The 20,251-nt window shown below is 43.1% G+C and overlaps 1 protein-coding gene across 1 annotated transcript in view; it reads right to left on the bottom strand.

Moving 5' to 3' along the window:
• Positions 1-1,477: 1,477 nt before the first annotated feature.
• ube2f (ubiquitin-conjugating enzyme E2F (putative)) overlaps positions 1,478-20,251 on the bottom strand; it is a 29,700-nt gene continuing 10,926 nt past the window's right edge. The window contains exons 5-10 of the mRNA XM_076162003.1: positions 19,635-19,702; positions 17,678-17,748; positions 16,945-17,002; positions 14,234-14,266; positions 13,195-13,257; positions 1,478-4,275 (exon numbers count right to left, since the gene is read on the bottom strand). Of these exons, the coding sequence (XP_076018118.1) occupies positions 4,225-4,275; positions 13,195-13,257; positions 14,234-14,266; positions 16,945-17,002; positions 17,678-17,748; positions 19,635-19,702 (344 nt within the window). The 3' untranslated portion in view covers positions 1,478-4,224. The remainder of the gene's footprint in view (positions 4,276-13,194; positions 13,258-14,233; positions 14,267-16,944; positions 17,003-17,677; positions 17,749-19,634; positions 19,703-20,251) is intronic.

A 20,251-nucleotide genomic window follows, 5' to 3' on the forward strand; every position in this document is an offset into this window, starting at 1 on the left:
TTTTTTCTCATTCATCATAGTACCTAACTTATTGCACTTCTACTCTAGCTCTAGTTATGCTCTTAGCTGTTGGTTTAGGAAGGAAATGCGCTTACGATTTCTTGTGACCTGAAGTTCTTTTATCTACCTTTGTTGAACACACTTATTGTAAGTCGCTTTGGATAAAAGCGTCTGCTAAATGATCGTAATGTAATGTAATGTCTCCTGTGCTCTCCTACACCGATCCATTCCTCATTTCCGTAATGTCAAACTGTCCAACAGCTGTATGACTATGCAACAACAAGATCAACACACACACACACACACAACCTCTTCACATTAGTTGCTTCCCTGAGCGATTATATGCAGAAATGACTCAGCAGGTGAGCCATCAGATGAAAAATTAATTTCAAATCAAATCAAACATATTAGGAACTTTACCCACTCATCAAAAGTAGTTTACAGATCATTTTTTGAAAGAAACGATCCATTTAATTCCATAAACATCAACTTAATGGCCCTAATATGGCAGCTTCACCCTCAAGGGGAAACACAGACGCCCAGTAATTCCAACAGCTCATCATTATTTTCTCATCTCTTCCCAAGAGCAGTCAGAGGAAGTGTGTGTGCGTTAGGATAATTGAGCCTGGATTAAGGAGATTTACACTGAATTGGAATAAAGCAAGTGTGTGTGTGGGGGCAGAAATGATTTACACTATGCAGCCACGTCCTCATTACTTGGCTGTCGGCCAGTTTTCTCACACACACACACACACACACACACACACACACAGCAGGAGTGTGTGGGCGACAGATGTCAGCTGAAGCAATGTGTCTCCTAACAGCCTAACCTGTGATGCAGCATGCGAGTGGTTGACAGCTGTCATAGGGAGTTTATCAGTGTGTTTGCATGTGTGCCGTTTATCAACATGGCTGTGCAAAAATGTGTCGGCACAGATGCAAACCCATGTTAAAACCAAGAACCACTAGTTTAAACTGACACACACAACCACAAGTAATGGTTAAAGGAAGAAGTTTGAGTGGAATTTAAGAAGGAGGTTTGTGCTTAATGATGATTCCACAGTTTAGTCATCAGTCAGAGTAACAAAGGATGTCTGAGAGAAGAGCAGAACAAAGCTCCATTAAAGTTAGAAAGCTTCGACTGAATTCCCACAAGATGAACATCTGTACAGACGTGTAGAGTGTAGACAACTCTACACTCTACACATGTCGTAGAGTGTTGGCAAACAACTATATTAGTAGAGTTGCTGCATTGTGATCAGCTGTTGTGACATCAAACACATCACAGTTTGGTGCGATGGAAACCAACTGAACTACAAAAAAAAAAGAGAGAGAAAAGTTAGATACCATGTAACAAAAAGTTGAACTGAATGAGATCATTTATTGATAAAACAGAAAATAATTAAGGTATTTCTGGCCAACTGTAATGTGTAAGTTGGTGGAGAGGAGCCAATAATGACACAGATAGGAAACACGGTTCTCATTTACATCCTCTTTAATATATCTTAAAAAATGGATATACAATCTGAGAAAGAAAAAAAGGATTTAAAGAAAAAGAGGCCGCCAATCTCCTCCGCCGTGAATTCAAAGTGAGCCCGAGCGGAGACAGTCCGGAAGATTTCATGTTCGACTGCCAAACTAAAAGGACACAAGACAAGGTGTCCATTGTGACGATGACGTCACAAGGAAGATATACTGGCGTGCCGTACATGGACTCAGCCCAGTTCCCCCCCCCAATCAGACGGCTCAGATAAGAGGGAAACATCCTGGAGGAAATCAGGCTCAGCTGTCATGGCGATTACTCAGCGAGGCTTCATGTTTCCAGGCGCTTACTGGAACCTTCAAGGGTTTGAATGGACTAAAGCCAGGCTGAGAAAATGCGGTGGCACCCTCACACACACTCGCTTTCAATCAAACTGATATGAATTGAATCGTCAGGTCCTTTACATTAAACAAGTCGTCTGTTCGTCTGTTTACTTTCACTTCAACAACACTAATAACTTAAAACTCGGGCTGAAAATAAGGATGGGGGAGTTGGAGCCTGCTAACAAGTCACACCGCCTCAACCCGTCTGTCACGCTGGAACTGCCTACATCCATCCACACATACACAAACAAACGCACAGCCTCGATAATCTTGCACCATCTTCAGTTTGAGAAAAAAAAAGCACCACAGGCAGATCACAGACACGCCTCATGCAAGAAGTGGAACACGGAGCGGAGCGGAGCGAGGAAAGGCGCCACGGACAAGGACAACGAATTGTACCGGAGGCCCAAAGCTAGCCGACGTCTAGCGACGCAAAGTACACGCAGCACACGTGTATTGCGTGCGTGCAAACACACTGCAAAGGGTCTTTCTGTTGTGCGCACTCAGGAAAGCTCAGAGTCATGCAGACACTGAGCCACACATGCATCCTCGGGACCAAATCCACAGGTGGCTCTTACCCACGTTTCCAGGCACTGACCTCTGTTCTACAACTTGTTCTGAGAACCATTAACTCGAGACGGAAACAGACGAGGCGAAACAAAGCGAGCCGCGGCCCTCCACGTTCCAAAAGTCAATATAATGCTGTGTAAGGATGTGGAGTTCCCGCTGAACTTTCCATCAGTAGGAGGCGCAACAGACGCTCAGGCGATATTAGTAGGACGTCACTAAATAAGGCTTGTAATGGAAGATTTTGAGAAACTTTAGCCCAACGCATTCAATCATTAAAGCCCCTTTTTCACATAAGAAAATTAAGAACCTTGAACGATTCTCCATGATGGTTACCTTTATCAAATTATACAGTAAAGCAACCAACAGCCTGACTGGGGTACAACAACACAGACTTCTCTTGTTCTCTGTCCAAAAGACGACTGTGCCTGAATACTCACGCAAACAAGATTACCTAAAGCTGATTACTCACTGAATCACACAAACGCTCAAACAAACTGCTCTACTCACTGTTTTGGCACAATTGTTTCATGTAATCCTAAATGAGTAATTAAACGTGAGCTTGTTAATCACTTCAATCAAACAAATTAATTGTTTTCGTCCACAACAGTGTCTGTGACTGGGTTATAATAATACAAATTCATCAGTTATGTTTCATCTGATATTTGTGGATTGCAGCTCCTGGATGAACACAGTGCTACCTTCTGTCTTGGTTAGGATGCATTCGCTTGTCAGCACTGGGACTGCCGATTAAAGGTTCTGAGACCAGCAACGTGATTGGACGCGTAGATCGAGATCGTCCAATGCAAAGCTCACTACTATTGCTGCTGCTTGCTCTGGTGGTTGCAACAGAACCCACCCATCCATGAGTACTCCACCTGCAGGCATGACAAAAGGAGCAGATAATTGTAAGTGTGGAGGAAAGGAGGAAACAAAACCAAACAAAAAGGAGGAAGTGAGGAGAGGAGGTGAAAGAGAAAGCACCAGGACAATGGATTTGGCTGTAGTTTTAGCAGTAGTAGAACTATATTTATAAATTTAGCTCACAAACACACAGGAGGTCTATATGTGAGGTGTGTGTGTATGTGCATGTACAAGATAGAGGACAACAGAACAGAACAAGGTAGTATTGGTCATTCGCATGCTGTCTCATGGGTGTATGTGTGTTACCATCAATTACAGGTTGGGATGTGTGTGTGTGTGTGTGTGTGTGTGTGTGTGTGTGTGTGTGTGTGTGTGTGTGTGTGTGTGTGTGTGTGTGTAAATATGCACACTTGCGTGCAAGACAAACATGGCAGGCACCAGAACAGAGAAGATATGTCGACGACATATTCAGTCTTTCTCTGGAATCATCAAATATTTAACGACAGCTAAATGTGATTTGGATTCCAGTTTTTCAGTGATTCCTTAAATCAGAATCTGTAGCTGTCCGCCGCTGTGGCTCATTTCTAACGGGCTCACGGGACACCTTGGGGCTAGCGTCACATTACGATGACGGTGCCACAAAGAACGCCATATTAGAACAATCAATCAGGACAATTAAAGCATTATTTTTCTTTTATAACAAGTCTATCCTCAAAGGTCTTTTTTTCTATTTTTTCCTGCAACTGGGAGGTGATTGCAGTCGGGGGCGGAGTTGGCGGTTGTTTGGTTGAGGAGAGGCGGGGGCGGTTAGGAGTCAGCCGTTGTTTCGATTCACACAAAGGGCCATGAAAAGCAGAGGCAAGGTAGAGCAGTTTGGTTGGTGCAGGAAGTCGCAGGTAGCTGAGGACGCCGCCGCAAGTGCTTCTATCATCTGGCGTAGTGCTTGATGTAATCTTGAACCTTATTCCGAAAATCCTCCTGGAAGGGGAGAGAGAGAGAGAGGGGGAGGGAGAGGGGACACAAGTTAGCGCCATAAATGAAGTCATGGCTATGGTTGGGATGATTCATGAATTTGCCACTGAGGGAACCAGGACTCAACTTTAGTTGCTGGACCATTTTCAGCCCCGAACCCCTCTGGGTTAGTTCAGGAGCGGCAAGACTGAACATCCCAAGCTACCCCAGTCTGACAATCGCCACTGTTGAATATTCACTCGAAGTCAGAAGGTCTAATACGGTGAAGCAGTGGTCAGAAAAATGAAACAACAAAGTAAATGTATCTAAGAGGCAGCGTGACTCGACTCGTATCTGACTTCTCAGATGAGGTCAGGAGATTTGAAACAGCGAGGCGCTAAAGCGTGAACAAATCCATTTTAAGACGCGCTGATGTGGATTACTGGCGCGAGGGTTCATCTCGATAACGGCAGCGTGAAACGAAAAGAGAAAATGAGGTCTACGTCTGCAGCTCAGCCAGCACACCTGAGACGCCATGTTCAAATCTAAATTGAATCAGTTTAATCCTAAACTATGGGCTCAATGAAGGTTTAAAGAAAGCTTCGGAGTTGTTCCGGAACATTCTTTTCAGAGATGGCATTTCGATTTTTCTTTAAGTCTATTGGTAGAATCACAGTGTGAGTGAAACCACCAGTTAAAACTGGATGGACAGCTGCGTTTCAGTTTCTCTGGCGATGTTCCTTCTGGTTGTACGTGCCCTTCTTCGTGCCCTTTCTTTCCGACCCCCATTCATCGCTATGTGTCCCTAGTTGCTCCCTTTTGACCTCCATTCTTCCTCTTCCTCCTACTTCTTCATTGGCTGTCTCCTTGACCCTGTTCCATCCCTCTCTTGAGGCTCGTCTACACTTCTTTCCCTCCCTTTCCCTCTCTTTTCCAGCAGCTTTGAATCGGGCAACATTTTATCCGACACTATCCCTTTCTGTCATGGCAGCAAGGTCCTCTTCCTTCGCTGGAGCCTAAAAGCTTTATGGTGATTTACTATTTTCTTTGAAACACACAAACCCATGGCTGGCCTTAGCTGGGGGGGGGGGGGGTTAATAGACTCCTGCTTCACTGAGCTGCAGCTTCCTTCACATAAGAAAATAAATCCTTTATTCAGGCTCCCCAAAAAAGTGCTCAGCTCAGCAAAAATGTAGTAGGGTTCAGTAGATTGTACACACAACTTTAATTGGGAATACTGAGTCATACAGGATGACAACAAGGCCCAAATGGGTATTCTTTACTGTGATTTAACATTTAAACGATGGTGCAGTTAGCAAAAGGGACTGCTGAGTAACTTTACCATCTCTAAAGTGCCAACATTCAAATTAAGAATAAGACATTTCCAGTGACTTTCTTACAGATGTCAAACCATGACACCATTGGAATGTTTTGTACCCACTATCCTGATTCCTAGTTCCACATCTCTCAGTTGTCTCAAGATGTTTTGGCAGACGCGGAAAATGTTCACATGTAAGCAACAACAAGCCACAAAACCACCAGCTTAACTATGAGGACAGAAATCCTTCCGCTCTCCAGGCTTGCCTCCAATTATGGATTTAACACTGCTAACATTTTGATTTATGCTCTCCCTATAATTCTGCCTGCAATGCATTTTCATTAAAACTGGAGTAAAATGGATTAGTAGCTTCCTCATTAATATAGGCGCTGGCAGCCAATAGTGTGGGCAGCTATACTTTCTGGCAACAATCATTCTCCGCTTAAGCTCCTTTCAATCTTATGATTACCATACGTTACTTCCTGTGTTTACCCTCTTCTCAGTTTAACTGGTTTAACTTTATTCCATTTTCACCCATCCATCATTACAAGAGCAACAAATTTGTGTCTGCGGTCGACACAGCGCAACAAAGAGCGGAGAGGTCTGAAGCCAAACCCCAATGGAAACCGACTAAATCCTTCACTCTGCGCCCTGGAATATGACTTCCACACATTTGATTTCCCCTTTAACTCTATTAATTTATAATGCCTGAGTGCAGTCGTTCCCTCCCATCAGTCACATCCATTCTCTTGTACGTGCGATGTGTGGACTACACTCTGGTATGCATCTTAAGAATGGGATGTCCCAATCTGTGAGCAGTGGGGTCCCACCGGGTTTGAACAGAAGGGGTAAAAGACGGAGAGAGACAGGGAGAAGAGTTGTACGTGGAGAAGAGGAAGTATTGTAAAGCTGCCAGCGACAAAAGCAACCACGGTGACCTCAGCAGTGATGACAGCGGAGCCCTGGCCGATGAGCTTTACTGCTGCTCAGGGAGTCATCTTAACGCGGTGACTGCATACAGATGATCCACATGTGCACGTACGCCAACACACAAGCAGAGAGTCGCTCGACTGTTGCCTCTTAAACACATTCGCAGTCATATTGAGACTCGTTTCTGTGCATTTTCCTTCTGACCGCCCGACGAAAAGAATTCAAATTTCAAAACTGTGAGACGGCTTGTAAACAACAAGAAATAACTGAGATTGAGTGCGTGATTATTAACACATCACCATCAGGCCATTTCAACATAACTGAATTGAAATGACGCAGCCGAGGCTTTAATGTAAACTCGTGAAACACTTTGGAGCTCAAAGTTTTGAATACACAAGTCTGGCCCAGAGATGATCAGTCACAGCAGCCGGCAGCGGAGTAATTCCACACTCAGGCTGAAGCACATTACATCATTCATAACAATACAGGCATAAGGTTTTTCTATGATTAAAAAAAAAAATCACCTTAGAAGATTGAGGCGTGATAGCACGGCCAAGACATAAAAATAACACCAGCAGGGGAAAGCAGCAGTGTGATGGTGAGGGTGTGAATACAACAAAAGGGCTCTACATATTTTCCATTTTTAAATAAAAAGACTCCAGACTACATTTCCAGAAAAAAAATTCAGGACGATATTTAACCTTTTTAAGTCCAAAAGTCCCATTCTATTGGTACATTATAACTGTGTAAACAACAACCAGTACAATTCAATTTGAATGAGGTAATGCTACCTGTCATTTACGATCACCACTGTGTATAGATCAAAAAATAAATATCTTGTGAGTTAATGCTCGGATCTGTGAAATGCCTGACAACTTGACTTTAACAACTTTAGTTTGTAAGTTTAGTTTACAGACTTCCTTTGGGATTGGAAAACCAGGCTAGAGAAAAACTTGAATTTCCCCATTGTGACCACACACACACACACACACATTACATTACATTACATTACGATCATTTGGCAGACGCTTTTATCCAAAGCGACTTACATTACATTACCACCCTTCGCAGAGGGGGGAGCAATTGAGGGTTCGGTGCCTTGCTCAGGGGCACCTCGGCAGGGGCTCGAACCGGCGACCCTACCCACTGAGCCACTGCCTCACCTCACTCACACACACACACACACACACACACCCACCCACCCTCCCTCCCCTCCTCCTCCCCCCCCCGAGGCACTGAAACTTTTATGAGTAAATTCAGAACTTCATGTTTCTTTTTGGAAGATATAACAGGGCGATGTGTCACAAAAATCTAGGACCACCAAAACATTTACTTACACAACATTTATATTGACTGGAAGTAGTGCAGCTGCTGAGACAAGCTTCTTCCCCAGAGTTCCCAAAGGCGAAAACACACATTTGCTCTGACAAACATACTTCAGTTTGTGGATGAGGGTGTTGATTCTTGGTGTGATTCTCGTAAAACACGCAATACAGAACCGAACACTAGCTGAGACTGCAACTTGGCTTGGTGTTCATTAGTATGAAGACTTGAGTGGATTAAAAACTTTTGCTCGACTCTGGCTCTGCTGCTGTTATGACATCACCATGCAAGGCAATTAAGTCTATTCTCCTATAGTAAACTATGCAGGTGGTCAAAATATGTCGCACTTTCAGAGCAAATGGGTTGCAAATAAACCCCAGTGGGTACGAGGGTTTAAGAGAGACTTCAAAATCTGCCAAAAAAAGAAAACTAAGTAACCCCACAGATAAATCAGGCAAGAAGACCGTGAAGGGAAAGGAAGTGAAAGGAGAAGAAAAAAAGACAGCGACAGAGAGTAGTTTGGAAAGTGGATGTGGTTTGCCAATCGCTTCAGTGAAAATCCACTGTGGTCCGCTGGTAATGGCACCGGGATGTGAAACCGCTCCGGACCGCAAACTGGAAGAAGCATGTCACGTTACATTATTCATTGCGAAACGGGATGTCTAATTTATTCTGAGAGGTTAACATGGTTTGGTAACAGCGCTGAGATGCAGCCACAGGCATGAGAGGCCCTGTAGGGGGCAGCTGTTATGACACCATGCTCCCAAACTGAGACACAGTGCTGAATGTTTATGTCCGGAGACGTTTTCCTTTATACCGCACTGCTGCCTCTTTATGGTGTAGCAGTGGGACAGAGGAACAAAGGGTGTACACTGTTTGGTTTGAATATGTTTTGCATTCAGTTCCTCCTTTGTATCACTTTGCATAGAATGGCCCCACTCCTTACAGGAAGTGAGTACAGTATATTTTAGTATCGCATGCGTTTGAGCTTACCGACGCTCGGCACTGATGAAAATGTGGTTTCAAAGATGCAATAGAAGAAGAAAGACAATCCTAGAATGTCTACTTTGAACAACCCACTTTCACACCCACACGTCCTTCACAAGCCAGCGAACTCACAGATAAAAAGTGAAAATGATTCTATCTGGCTCACAGCTGTCCGCCGGATGAGCTGCAGCCTGGTTTAATGATCACAGAGCTCAGGAGCAGACAGCAGCAGCAGCAGACATGTCTGTGCCATCGTTAGCATGACTGAGTAATTCACAGCCTAGGTGCCACACCAGAACCATGACAACAGGTACGTACACACCATAATGAGGTGACAGGAACGTTTGGACCATATCAATTATCTGTCCACATTATAGACACTACATGTGGCAGCTAATGATCCATTATTCCAGTTGTTTCAGTCATATGACAGTAATTGACAGGTTTGAGTGGTAAGTCTTACACAAAGAACTCAAACATAGTGAGCACACACACACACAGATACTTTATCAGTGCTTATCACTGTTTTGCCCCATGTGTAGCTAGGCAACAATAAACAGCTTGTAAAAACATGCAGGCTTTATTAGCCAGAATAAATTAACAAATCGTGTGTATGGGTTGAAAACAAGATGAATGAGTAGTGACCGGCATTTCTCTGATCAATAAGTGATCTCACGTGCCATGGAGCCATGATGTGTTTTCCTCCTTCAGGACACTAATGAGACCCTACAGAGCCCTTAGGACCACTCTGTCCATTACCAGACAGCTGACAAAAAGAGCCGAAACCATACAGGGATGCAGCTGTGTGTAGGTTCACGTGTGTGTGTGTGTGTGTGTGTGTGTGTGTGTGTGTGTGTGTGTGTGTGTGTGTGCAAGGTCAAGATGCACTACTGATGAAAGGAACTACACCACCTTGATGTACAAAACAACAAAAGCGAGAAAGAGCATGTGACAGGGAGAGAGCGTGGGGGGAGGGGGTGGGGGGCAGGGAGAAGGTGGTCGCTAGGGTAGATGGTTACGGATCCATGGAGCCCCACAAACCAGGTTGGCCTGCAGGTTAATTGCACCTGCACGCTGGACATTCTGAACTGCGACCTCTCCAAGATAACCCTGGAGATTGTAATAGGTGGGTAGATGACCAGCACTTGCTCAAACTAAGCTCAGGCTGTGGATGTTGTCCAATGCTGACCACAGAGGCCACGTGGTCTTTACAACAATTAATTAATAGATACACCATGTTTTTCATCTTAATACAATGATAAATCAACGTCTTTGTCCAGTACTCCTATAAACAGACTGGTTTTACAGTGGAATGGCAGTAAAAGTGAATCATTTCTCTTGTTTGGTAGCATCAGCATCAAGCATCACAGTGGAACAAAACAAAATGACAGGAGAATGACAGTTTCAGATCCTATGCATACAGAGAGTGTCTCTGTTTAACTGTTTATAATTTGCAGAGATTTTAAATTTTTATAGTGTGGTATAAGACAAATATCAGCGTGTCATGTTTCCTTAGGGGGGAATGCAATGTATTTTTTTCACTGTACCACAACAGATGAGAGAATACAGGTGTGTGCACACATACACACAGACCCAAACAAAAACCCACTCACAAGAAACAATGTTGCGACAATACCACACTCTGCATCACTGATTAAAACACACACTGAGTCACACACGATGTCGTTTCCCATCAGGCACTTTATGCAGCAAAGAGTTCCTCTTCAAAAGCCCCCAACAATACAAATTCACAAGCAGGGACGTACGGACACGCACAAACACACACATACACATGCCCGCGCGCACACACACATGCACACACACTGCAGAAGTTGATTACAGGAGCTTGTTGGTCTGTGGGAGTGGGTCATGGTTGGATGAGTCCATGTTTTCAGTGGTGGCGACTGCAGGAGAGCAGGAGCGCGATGTTTGTGTGTGTGTGTGTGTGTGTGTGTGTGGGGGGGGGGGGGGTTGGTGTTTAGGTGGGTGGAGGACAAGAGCACTAAAGCAACAGACGGACAGACTGGACACAAAAGGCAGTAAGTGGCAATCTGCAAGCCACTTACAGGGCAGCCAGTGACACAAATGCGCATACACACTTTTGTGCTCCACCTTATTTTCCTGTGGTTGTGGTGAGATTGTTACAAAATTGCTCCTTCATAAATTTACACACCTATTTTGAAGGGTTACACATTGAATGCCGTTTCTCTCACACACACAAACACGTCCATACTCTGCTTTAAAGTCTTCTCACGACATCCTCCACATTCATGACTCATCTCCACAATCATGCCCCCTACTGTAAAGCAGATATCATTTCTTGCCCGTTCCTTCACACACTGTCTCACACATCACAAGCCTGTGTGCCGTCTATCACCAAAAACTGTTGGGTAGAGCCCAGAGCATTCAGTGTCACAGAGGAAAAACACTGCACTACCAAAAGCTTTCAGCTCATCCCAGCTTGGAACCCAAGGACTACAGTGAAGCAAAACTCTTCTTAGAATGTCTGATGTGCTGATAAAGAAATGTAGCAGATTAGATGCAAAAGATAGAAAATGGAGAGGACAAGTGGGGACAGATAGAGACGTCCTAAATCTATTAGTCAGGGAGTCTCTTTTACACACCATTACTTTTTTGCTACCATTTGCCCTTGCATGTTTCCGAATGAACTTGTAAATTCTTGGCAGATGATCGAGAATGCTTCAAACAAACACAGGATTTCCGTGGCAACCATCTTGCAGATGTATATACAGAGTGCTAAGTATAAACCTAGAGGAAGATGAGCAGTAGACTATCGCCACGACCAACTTGAGGTCTGAAGGGCATGAAAAGAAGCCAAACAGAACTATTCAAGTACAAATAAGTCTATATCATAATAACAGCTCCAAAGTGTCCTCCTTATGAGGGAAACATGTTTGGGTTCTCCACACTTTCAGGCTTCGAAAAGCCTTTTGTATTTCACTTTCAGTCTTCAGCAAAAAGCCTGAAAACTAGGCAATAAATTGAATCCTTGCTAAGTGTTTAAAACCGAAAGCTGTAAAGCACACACCGACGCGCTTAAACATATGCAGATGCACAAAAACAAACACAGCAGCTTGAGAGCGACGTGAGCACTGTGCAGACGCAGAGATCAGGTTTAGGGCGCTGATTTGACTTTCAAATCGCACGGCCGGCTGTTGACTGTAGACGCAGAGAATTAAGTAGCGCATGCGTGAACAAGAACCATATGTTTTTTAGTGAACTACTGTTCATCTGGAATAGAATGAGAATGGAAGACTTCTTACTGAGTTGGAACTGAATCCGTTCCGTGCTTAACATACTGTTGTTGCATGTATTCTCACAGCCATTCTATAATGAGGAACACGCTAATAATCTACTTGTAGAACTCATATTCTACTGTTATGTCTGGTACACAATGGATGATAATGAGATTTACTGCAGGAAATGTAGCATTAGAATATTTGCTATGAAAGGAAACCCAGTGTATGTTATGGTTATGATTAAAGCCTATTTTACACCTTACATACCTAATGGGATCTGTGGTTATCAGATAAGCCTTCGTGTTATCTGTGTACTGCATAAATTGTACATGTAACATCTCAGCAGGTCCATTAATGTGTGTGTGTGTGTGTGTGTGTGTGTGTGTGTTCACACCTCGCTATAGAATCTTGTTTTCAAGATAACTTTAAGTGGTAGGACGGAAAGAGACAATACAGGGTGGTGTTTAGAACAAAAGAGCCCCGAGCTTTATTCATCCTCTTGGGGAAATTCAAGAGGATAAAATACTAATGAAATGAATATTCTAATATCTGTTGTGTAACTGGGCTCTTTATTCCCAATTGGCCAGGAGGGGGTGTGTGAATGTTGGGACGGCTGGGATTGTCCCCTTTCCGTTTTCCTGCTTTTGTAATATCCAAGTGTTACCCAATACTCATTATTAATTACCAGTACTTGTTATACTGTATACTTACTATTACTGGTATACTTACTAATATTGTTATCATAACTTACTATAATCATTATTTAGAAGAATATCTTGCATTGAACATCTAAATCAAGTTGTTGGTGTTATTAAATACAAAACAAAGAATGTCATTTGAAAATTACTTTTGTCAATCTTAAATTCTTATTTCAGAGAGAATTGAGGGCTTTTTGTTTTTATTCTAAGGGTACTATTTGCATAAAGATAGCACTTTACTGCAGTAGGGTAAAATGGGACCTATATGCATAAAGTCACTGGATGTGCTAATTGAGAAAAGGACAAGCGGACTGTCAGGCATTTCTTGTGACGTTTGCCTGCCGCTGGCTAATTCACAACTGCTGCATTGCGCCGGTTTGTTAACTTTAGATTAATAGCGAGGTGTATTTCCTTCCCAGTATTGGCTGACCTTGTCTCTCAGATGGTGTTCTGCTGCGTCGATGTTCAAGGGGTCATCGAAGTTCAGCAGATCCTGCGGCAGAGACAAAAGAAAGGAAGAGACAGGCGGGGAGGAAAACAAGAGGACAGAGTCAATGATTTATCACGTGAGACGAGCGAGCAGAGTTCCCTTCACATTACTCATTAGCCATTCTATTGGACGATGCCATTGGTTTCAGTGTAGTGTTCCACCATTATGAGGTTGAAATACATTTCCCCATAAAAATGCTCCTGAGGGGAGATGCTGGCCACTACAGTGTTATGTTGTGTTCCAGTTCACTACATGGCGTTCATTGTTGCGAGCAGACACTGATGTCCCAGCTGTCACCCAGGATTCTGCACTCACGACAAACCAAACATCTTGAGGCATGTTATTAGAGCGATAACGGGGAGCATGTTTCCTGATTAAAAGTTAAAATTTAAGTTAATATTTAAGCCATGACCACACATCAAGGCCGATTATCCGCAGCATCATCATCGTGATCACACAGTGCTAACCCTGGTAAAAGGTAATGTCTTTCTAAATGTGATTCAGTTGGGATTACTGCAGATTGGTCAAAATGCAATCTAAATGAAGTTCGGTAAGAGGAACACATTTGTAATGTTGACACTGACAGCCTGCTGACAACCTCTATTATCTGAACGTGTTTGTCATAAAAGGAAAACAATTTCCCCTCAAATGAACATCATGGCATTATTACAGCTGTGAAGCAGAGATAAAGAATGGCCGAGGGTGATCTGATCTTAGCTTGGATTAAAGCCATTAACCCACATCCCGGAGAGCAGCTAATTAAACTTTAACAGCCCAGTTCTTATTGATCTGCAGGTAAACAATCATCCTAACATTTCTTCTTAATTCTACAATAAAGAATAGGTCATAGTGAAACTGTGTATACGATATGTAAATAGTGTACCAAAGTTTAAAATATGAAAGGTCACCATAAATCCAAACAATTGTACAAAATGCATGCAACAAATCAAAATGAAGGGAGTAAGAATAGTTCACTTACGGTAAATAAGGAGTTCAATCCCCAAACCACATCCTAGAAAGGAAAGGAAGAAATCAAGTCAGTAATCAAACTCTTCCACATTTTTATTCTTCCTCAATAGTAGTTTTATTCTCAATGTTTACACAAGTCATCAACACAACCAGTTTGAGATCTGTCATAAGAAGCTGGGTTGCCTCAGTGTCTGGATAATGAGAATGGATGTCAATGCAAAGTTTAAATATAGCCACAATAATGATGTGAACAAGTGAGAGACACCGAGAGCTCTTTACACGCAGAGATTATATTTTAACATTTGGACCGAGACTTCAAGTGAAATATTATCCCAGTAAAACAACACTGCATGTTGCTTAAAATGCAAATTCTCCACATTCAGCCTCTCAGATATTTGCCATCATGAAATACCTCTATACCTGACGATGACAACTGCTTTTCATCATTTCCTCACGAGGCAAGGCGTCAACACATGTGCAAGAATTAGCACTTTATCACTTTATCTACACGTCAAATCCCTGATCCCTGAATCTCCAATTAGCAGGAGCCATGGGACTCCTTCATGCACCGCAGTAACACAGAAGGCATAAATATATATAGTAGACCTGCTACTGGCTCTGTGTTGCTTAAAGACAGTAAAGACAGCAGCTTAATTGCCTTTCATCGCTCTTCCTGAACGGCCCAGAGAAATCCAATTAGGACCCGCGGTGACATGGTGACAGAACACACCAGCACACAACGACATCACAAAGGGACCGGTAAAAAAGGGAAGCTCTCTGCTGTCAGACGGTCCACCATCAAGGTCACACTTCCTCAGCCTCCATTCAGTCTACGCTTGCTTATTGCACAAACATGAATTTATTTCATTTGCATAATGAGATCAACCTCGAAAAAATTGTTTTGCTATGGAGACGGTTTCTGTCAGCTCTGCGACAAAAACATGTGAAAACAGTGCTACCAAGAATTCCACAGGGAACAAACAACTAAACCTCCGTGAACATCTTACTGCTGTTGTCTGTAAGCAGGGTTTACACAACACACTGTTTCTGTTACTCAGGGTTTTAGGAAGCAAATAAAGGTGGAATTCAATGAAAATAGAATCAGTAAATGGAATCATCCAACATGACAGGATGATCAATTTTACCTTGTTTCTAGAAATCATTTTTCAAAAAGTCATGCGATATGCTTATGACCGAGTTTGAGACAAATGTCCAGATTTGAGAGGGTTAACCATGTGTACACGTGTGCAACGTGTGTTCCTGCATGTGATCCTACTGTGTTTCTACTTTGTGCACTGAAGCAGGGAAGGAGGGATGACCGGTGGAGAACAGAATCGCCCTCTCAAACACCAACACTTCTATTTAGCTAACCTCTTACCTCTCCTCGGCTATTCTTATGCGTTCACAAAATCGACTCTCGCTCACACATATGAACACGCTCTCATATGTGTGACCCGCACAGGCCGACTCAAACAAATGCCCGACTGAAAGGTGAACGGTGAAGGAGGTATGAAGTTGTATTGAATGTTTTATGGCTGATCAGGCTCAGACTTGCCTGCAGGAAATTAGACATTCTGTTGCAACTCATTTCCCTCTGAGAATATCCTGTGAATGCAGCCACTCTGGTTGTGTGTCACTCTGCTGGCACTGAATCATATCTAACCACGGATATCATGGAAACAAATTAGTTTTACAAAGATGGTGTGACAACGTAATTTGCTTTTCAAGTTATTATTTCCTGGAGGAGATGTTTGTTTCTTCCTGTGGTCGGGTTGTGATTGATAGAGCGACGGGTTGCAGAGCAGAACATGATGCCGGCGCTGATACGAAAACACTCCGATTCTGTCTTCGTGTTTGCAGTAATGGTTTAGCTCGCATAACAATTTTCACTTAAGCGAAATACATTCTTCATACGAGGAAAGAGCAGGAGCAATAATTTACTTTGTGAAAGCAGGTCTGATAAACCCAAATGCACGGAGGATTACTGGGATAAAAATAGAGAGAGTTTCAGCCTAAATCAACAGCAGCCTTGAGAAAAAGGGTTTTGCTGTCTAAACTTAGAGAATAACATTACTTTATGCTCACATGCATGCATACACTTCCCAATTAGGCCAGGCCATCATCTCTGTACCATCTCCAGTGTATAAAGAAACGTCATACCTTATAACCTTATTATACCGTATCTCCTTTCTTCCCATTTGGTTCAGATCTATTGAATATATACTCAGATAAGACTCCAGTCATCTCCGAGATTACTTGATTTCAACACATATGCACATTTCCATAATTGTACCCTGCAGCTCTTTGATTTAGTCATCCCTCCCAGCAGGGGAGGGTTCCATACCAATGCAGAGGAAGACGCGTGATACAGATTGACTGTGAATGTTCAAAGTCAGAGTGGGCAGAGGTCCACAACATGTACAAGCTCTCACTACTCTCAAAGTCAATGTTACTCACAATAAAGGAAAACGAGAGATTCCCTGCTTCAAGCTTTGGTTATGCCATCTTAACTGCTTGCAACAAAGTGGATTTGAGGGTAAATCTAAGGAACTCGGAGCTTTTGTTGCTACTGAAAAGCCTTTTACTGCTTAACTGACGAGCCTCACATATGAAATGATATCAAGTTAACAACACAATATGACAGCAATTATAATTCTTTACCAAGCCGATCTTACACAATGTGACGTGCACCAAGGCTTTAAGAGAAAAGGCGGTGTTTACCTTTAATGTCCTGGTGGGGGCCCAGCCTGTGCCATCAATCGAATGCTCTCGCAACAAGCTGCAGGAAAAATAAACAAAAGAGCGATTGCAGGATATCTGGGGTGCTTTGTGGTCGATGATGTACCACAAACCTCTGGAATTGTAAGACATAACAACAACAACAACAGTGTTGATGTCATTGACTTTCAGAGTTTGTAAAGTTGGATGTAAACTTGCTCGAATTTCATCATTACTCAAGCTGTGACCCTTCTTTTATAGGTGATTCATTTCTTTGAACGTTCCAGAGAGGTAAGAAGCTTTCATTTGGTTTTTACTGAGATTATTCTTCTCATAGAACCACAGAATCCTTGCCGACTCTTTTTAAGTTTGTCCTGCTGTGTAGGCCCGCTGTGATTTGACACAGCCTCCTCTACTTCTGCTATAAAAATGTGAATTTTTTACATGAAATTAGAATATCTAGCATAATATTCCCGCAGCTCTGCTCTTATTTACATCAATGTCTGTCAAACTATTATTCAATCACAGTTAATTAATTGACGTTATCGCCGTGATGTCACCCATGTAAATGTTTCAAACCGGTATGCAGCAAATGCATGAAGAAGGAAGCACCATTATCTGTGTGTGTGTACATCTACAAAAAACCAATCAACTAAGTGATAAAAGTGATTAATTAGTTTTCTATAAGCACCTGATCAGTTGGATAAGTGTGAAAGGAGGTCTAAGCTGCTGTTACCTCAGGCAGATCTCTCCAGTCTCAGCGATATTTGGATGCCATATTCTGGTCAGGCATCTCACTTTAGGAGGCTGGAGGAGGAAGAACAGAAGAAAAGAGGCATTTTATTGAATGAAAAAGCACTGAGACGGCAGTGTGAGAGACATACTCACTACATTACTGCACTATAATCACATTACTTGTTCCTGTAATGCAGTCGTGTGATCTAGCTCCCATTTCAGTGATGTTACAGTTAGTATGGTGGGGGAAATGGACTGCAGTTACTTGTGTTACACGTGAAACATCAACAGCTTTGTACAGCAACACTTGGAATCTACGAGTCAATGTCTCTCAAAGATTGTGCCTTGGCTCGTTGCCCCGTCACTGCCAGAGAGTGTGTGCACAACAGCCTCTTCGCTGTTTGTGGGAGGGAGGAAAATAAATCCAGTACAACTTGGCAGAGGGGGATGGGTACTTTGATACAAGGTGAAAACGTCTTTATCTTAAATGTATGGAAACATAAGAATGCCAACATGTCAGAGAAGCTGCTTGCATCAGATTGTGAAATGCCTTCATCACATTGGAGAGGCGGTAGAAGATAACACACACACGCAACACACAACGGTTTAACAAATGGCACACATTCCCCAAATTAGAAGGCTTTACGGCCCAATATTCATTGAATTACGATTCTCCTCAGGAACGAGAGAGATGAAGATCAAAAACCATCAGGGGGCTTTTTGCACTTTGATAATTTAGCCCGAGGCAAACACACCTGTGAGAAGTTTCAAAACAAAACATGCAGTTTCACCAGATGTGTCAAACTCTCTCTCTTTTTCTCTCCGGCTCTCTCGCTCTCTCAAGTCTCTCTTTCTGGTTGTCCATGTATCACTCCAAGTCAACTGAGAGGCATCATGAAAAATTGAACCAGAGGTAAGAGATGTTATCTGGTGCACACAACAGACAAAGTCCTCCTATGTGGTTGTACAGCTGCCTCCTTCTTCTGGGACAAACTCAAACAGCGACTACATTTACATGCACTTAATTCTCCTCCTTGTACAAAGATATGAGCCAAACAATATCTGATCAGCCTCACCCACACAAATATCATCTCTACTGGGGTTTCAATGGAGCCAATGCACACAATTCTAATCTGAAAGGATTGGCAATTCAATCAGCTAGACAAAGGGATGGAGTCCTTGGAGCTGCTGGTCCTAACTGGTGGGTGGGGACGCCTGCTCAGTGGAAGGCTGGACTTGGGAGGAACAGAAGCCTTCCCTATATGTTCGCCCTCCTGGGGAAGCCTGACTCGTGGAGGTGTAACGAGGCAGGCGATGATGTGTCGTCATCGGTCGCCAAAAACCAAGAGTGACTCCACCATGCAATGCAGTATGGCCGTAACTATTCGCGTTGGCTGACGGTCTCTCCCTAAACGAGGCGATGCAGCTCCACACAGAGCTTCTTTCTCCTGTCTCATTAGGCTCTGTGGACTAAGAGCAGATGCTGCGTGGGTGTGAATAGAAATGTGTAAAAAAAAAGGAAAGAGACGGCAAAGGCATACACAGATGAACAAACACACACACATAAGATGACTTGGACACAAACAAACATAAAAGGCGTAGATACGCGCCTGCACACACAGACATTGGCAGGAGGAGATAAAGACGCTGAATGGAGGACAGAGGAGCTGTAAATCCTGACGTCCAGGTCTCAGCAAGAGAACAAAGTTGAGCCCGGTGCGCCTTTAATGTCAAAGAAATTACATCTTCCATTCTGTTGCCACCATACCAACAATTTCTCGCTTTTAGGCGGCAGATCATTTGATCTGAAGGGCTTCGGGGAACAGAACAACATTGCAAAAGTACAGCTGAATGGTTCTTTATTTTACGAGAGGCAAAACCCCCTAACCACCTAATGATGACAGCACAAAACACACAGACACACACAAAAACAATGGAGTGCGATATGTTCCACTCACCACCATGTTGTAAGCTTCAGGTACATCTATTTCAAACTGGAACCTTCCGCTCTGGTAGTAACCCTCATCTGCAAGAGGCCAAAGGAAACACAGAGGGAGAAAGGTTAAGCAACGACCAACAAGAATATCTGCACAAAAAGAGCATTATAATTTGCTTTACAAACTAGGTTTTCTTCACAAATGCATATTGCGACCTGGGTGTAAAGGAGAAGTCGTTAAAAGTCGGCCAGCATGGATCAATCTGTGACAGCGGGGTATATGACAAATCAATGAGATGAATTGAATTTCTTCTGAGGCGTTCTAAAGGGAGAAAATGGCTAATGTGCAACCTTTAAGTCAGATCACACTCGGCCCTTCAAACCTAGCACCATGTCTTGCTTTCCATCCCACCATGCATCATTGTGTAATATGCAACACATACACGCAACACACACACACGCAGACAAAAGTCTCATCCGTGACGAGCGGAGACACGGCTGGGTTTCCTCCACTTACTTAAAAGACCTTCACTAATGTCAGTGGGGAAATGAGACATCAATGAAAGGAAGCCTTTAACCTTCAGAGGGAAAGGAGCAAAGGTTATATCTATCTATCTAACATTTACGCCAGATGATTGA

This window comes from Genypterus blacodes, unplaced genomic scaffold (assembly GCF_046128005.1).
Source record: "Genypterus blacodes isolate CSIRO-AG114 ecotype Tasmania unplaced genomic scaffold, CSIRO-AGI_Gbla_v1 ptg000118l_1, whole genome shotgun sequence".
NCBI classification, from domain to species: domain Eukaryota; kingdom Metazoa; phylum Chordata; class Actinopteri; order Ophidiiformes; family Ophidiidae; genus Genypterus; species Genypterus blacodes.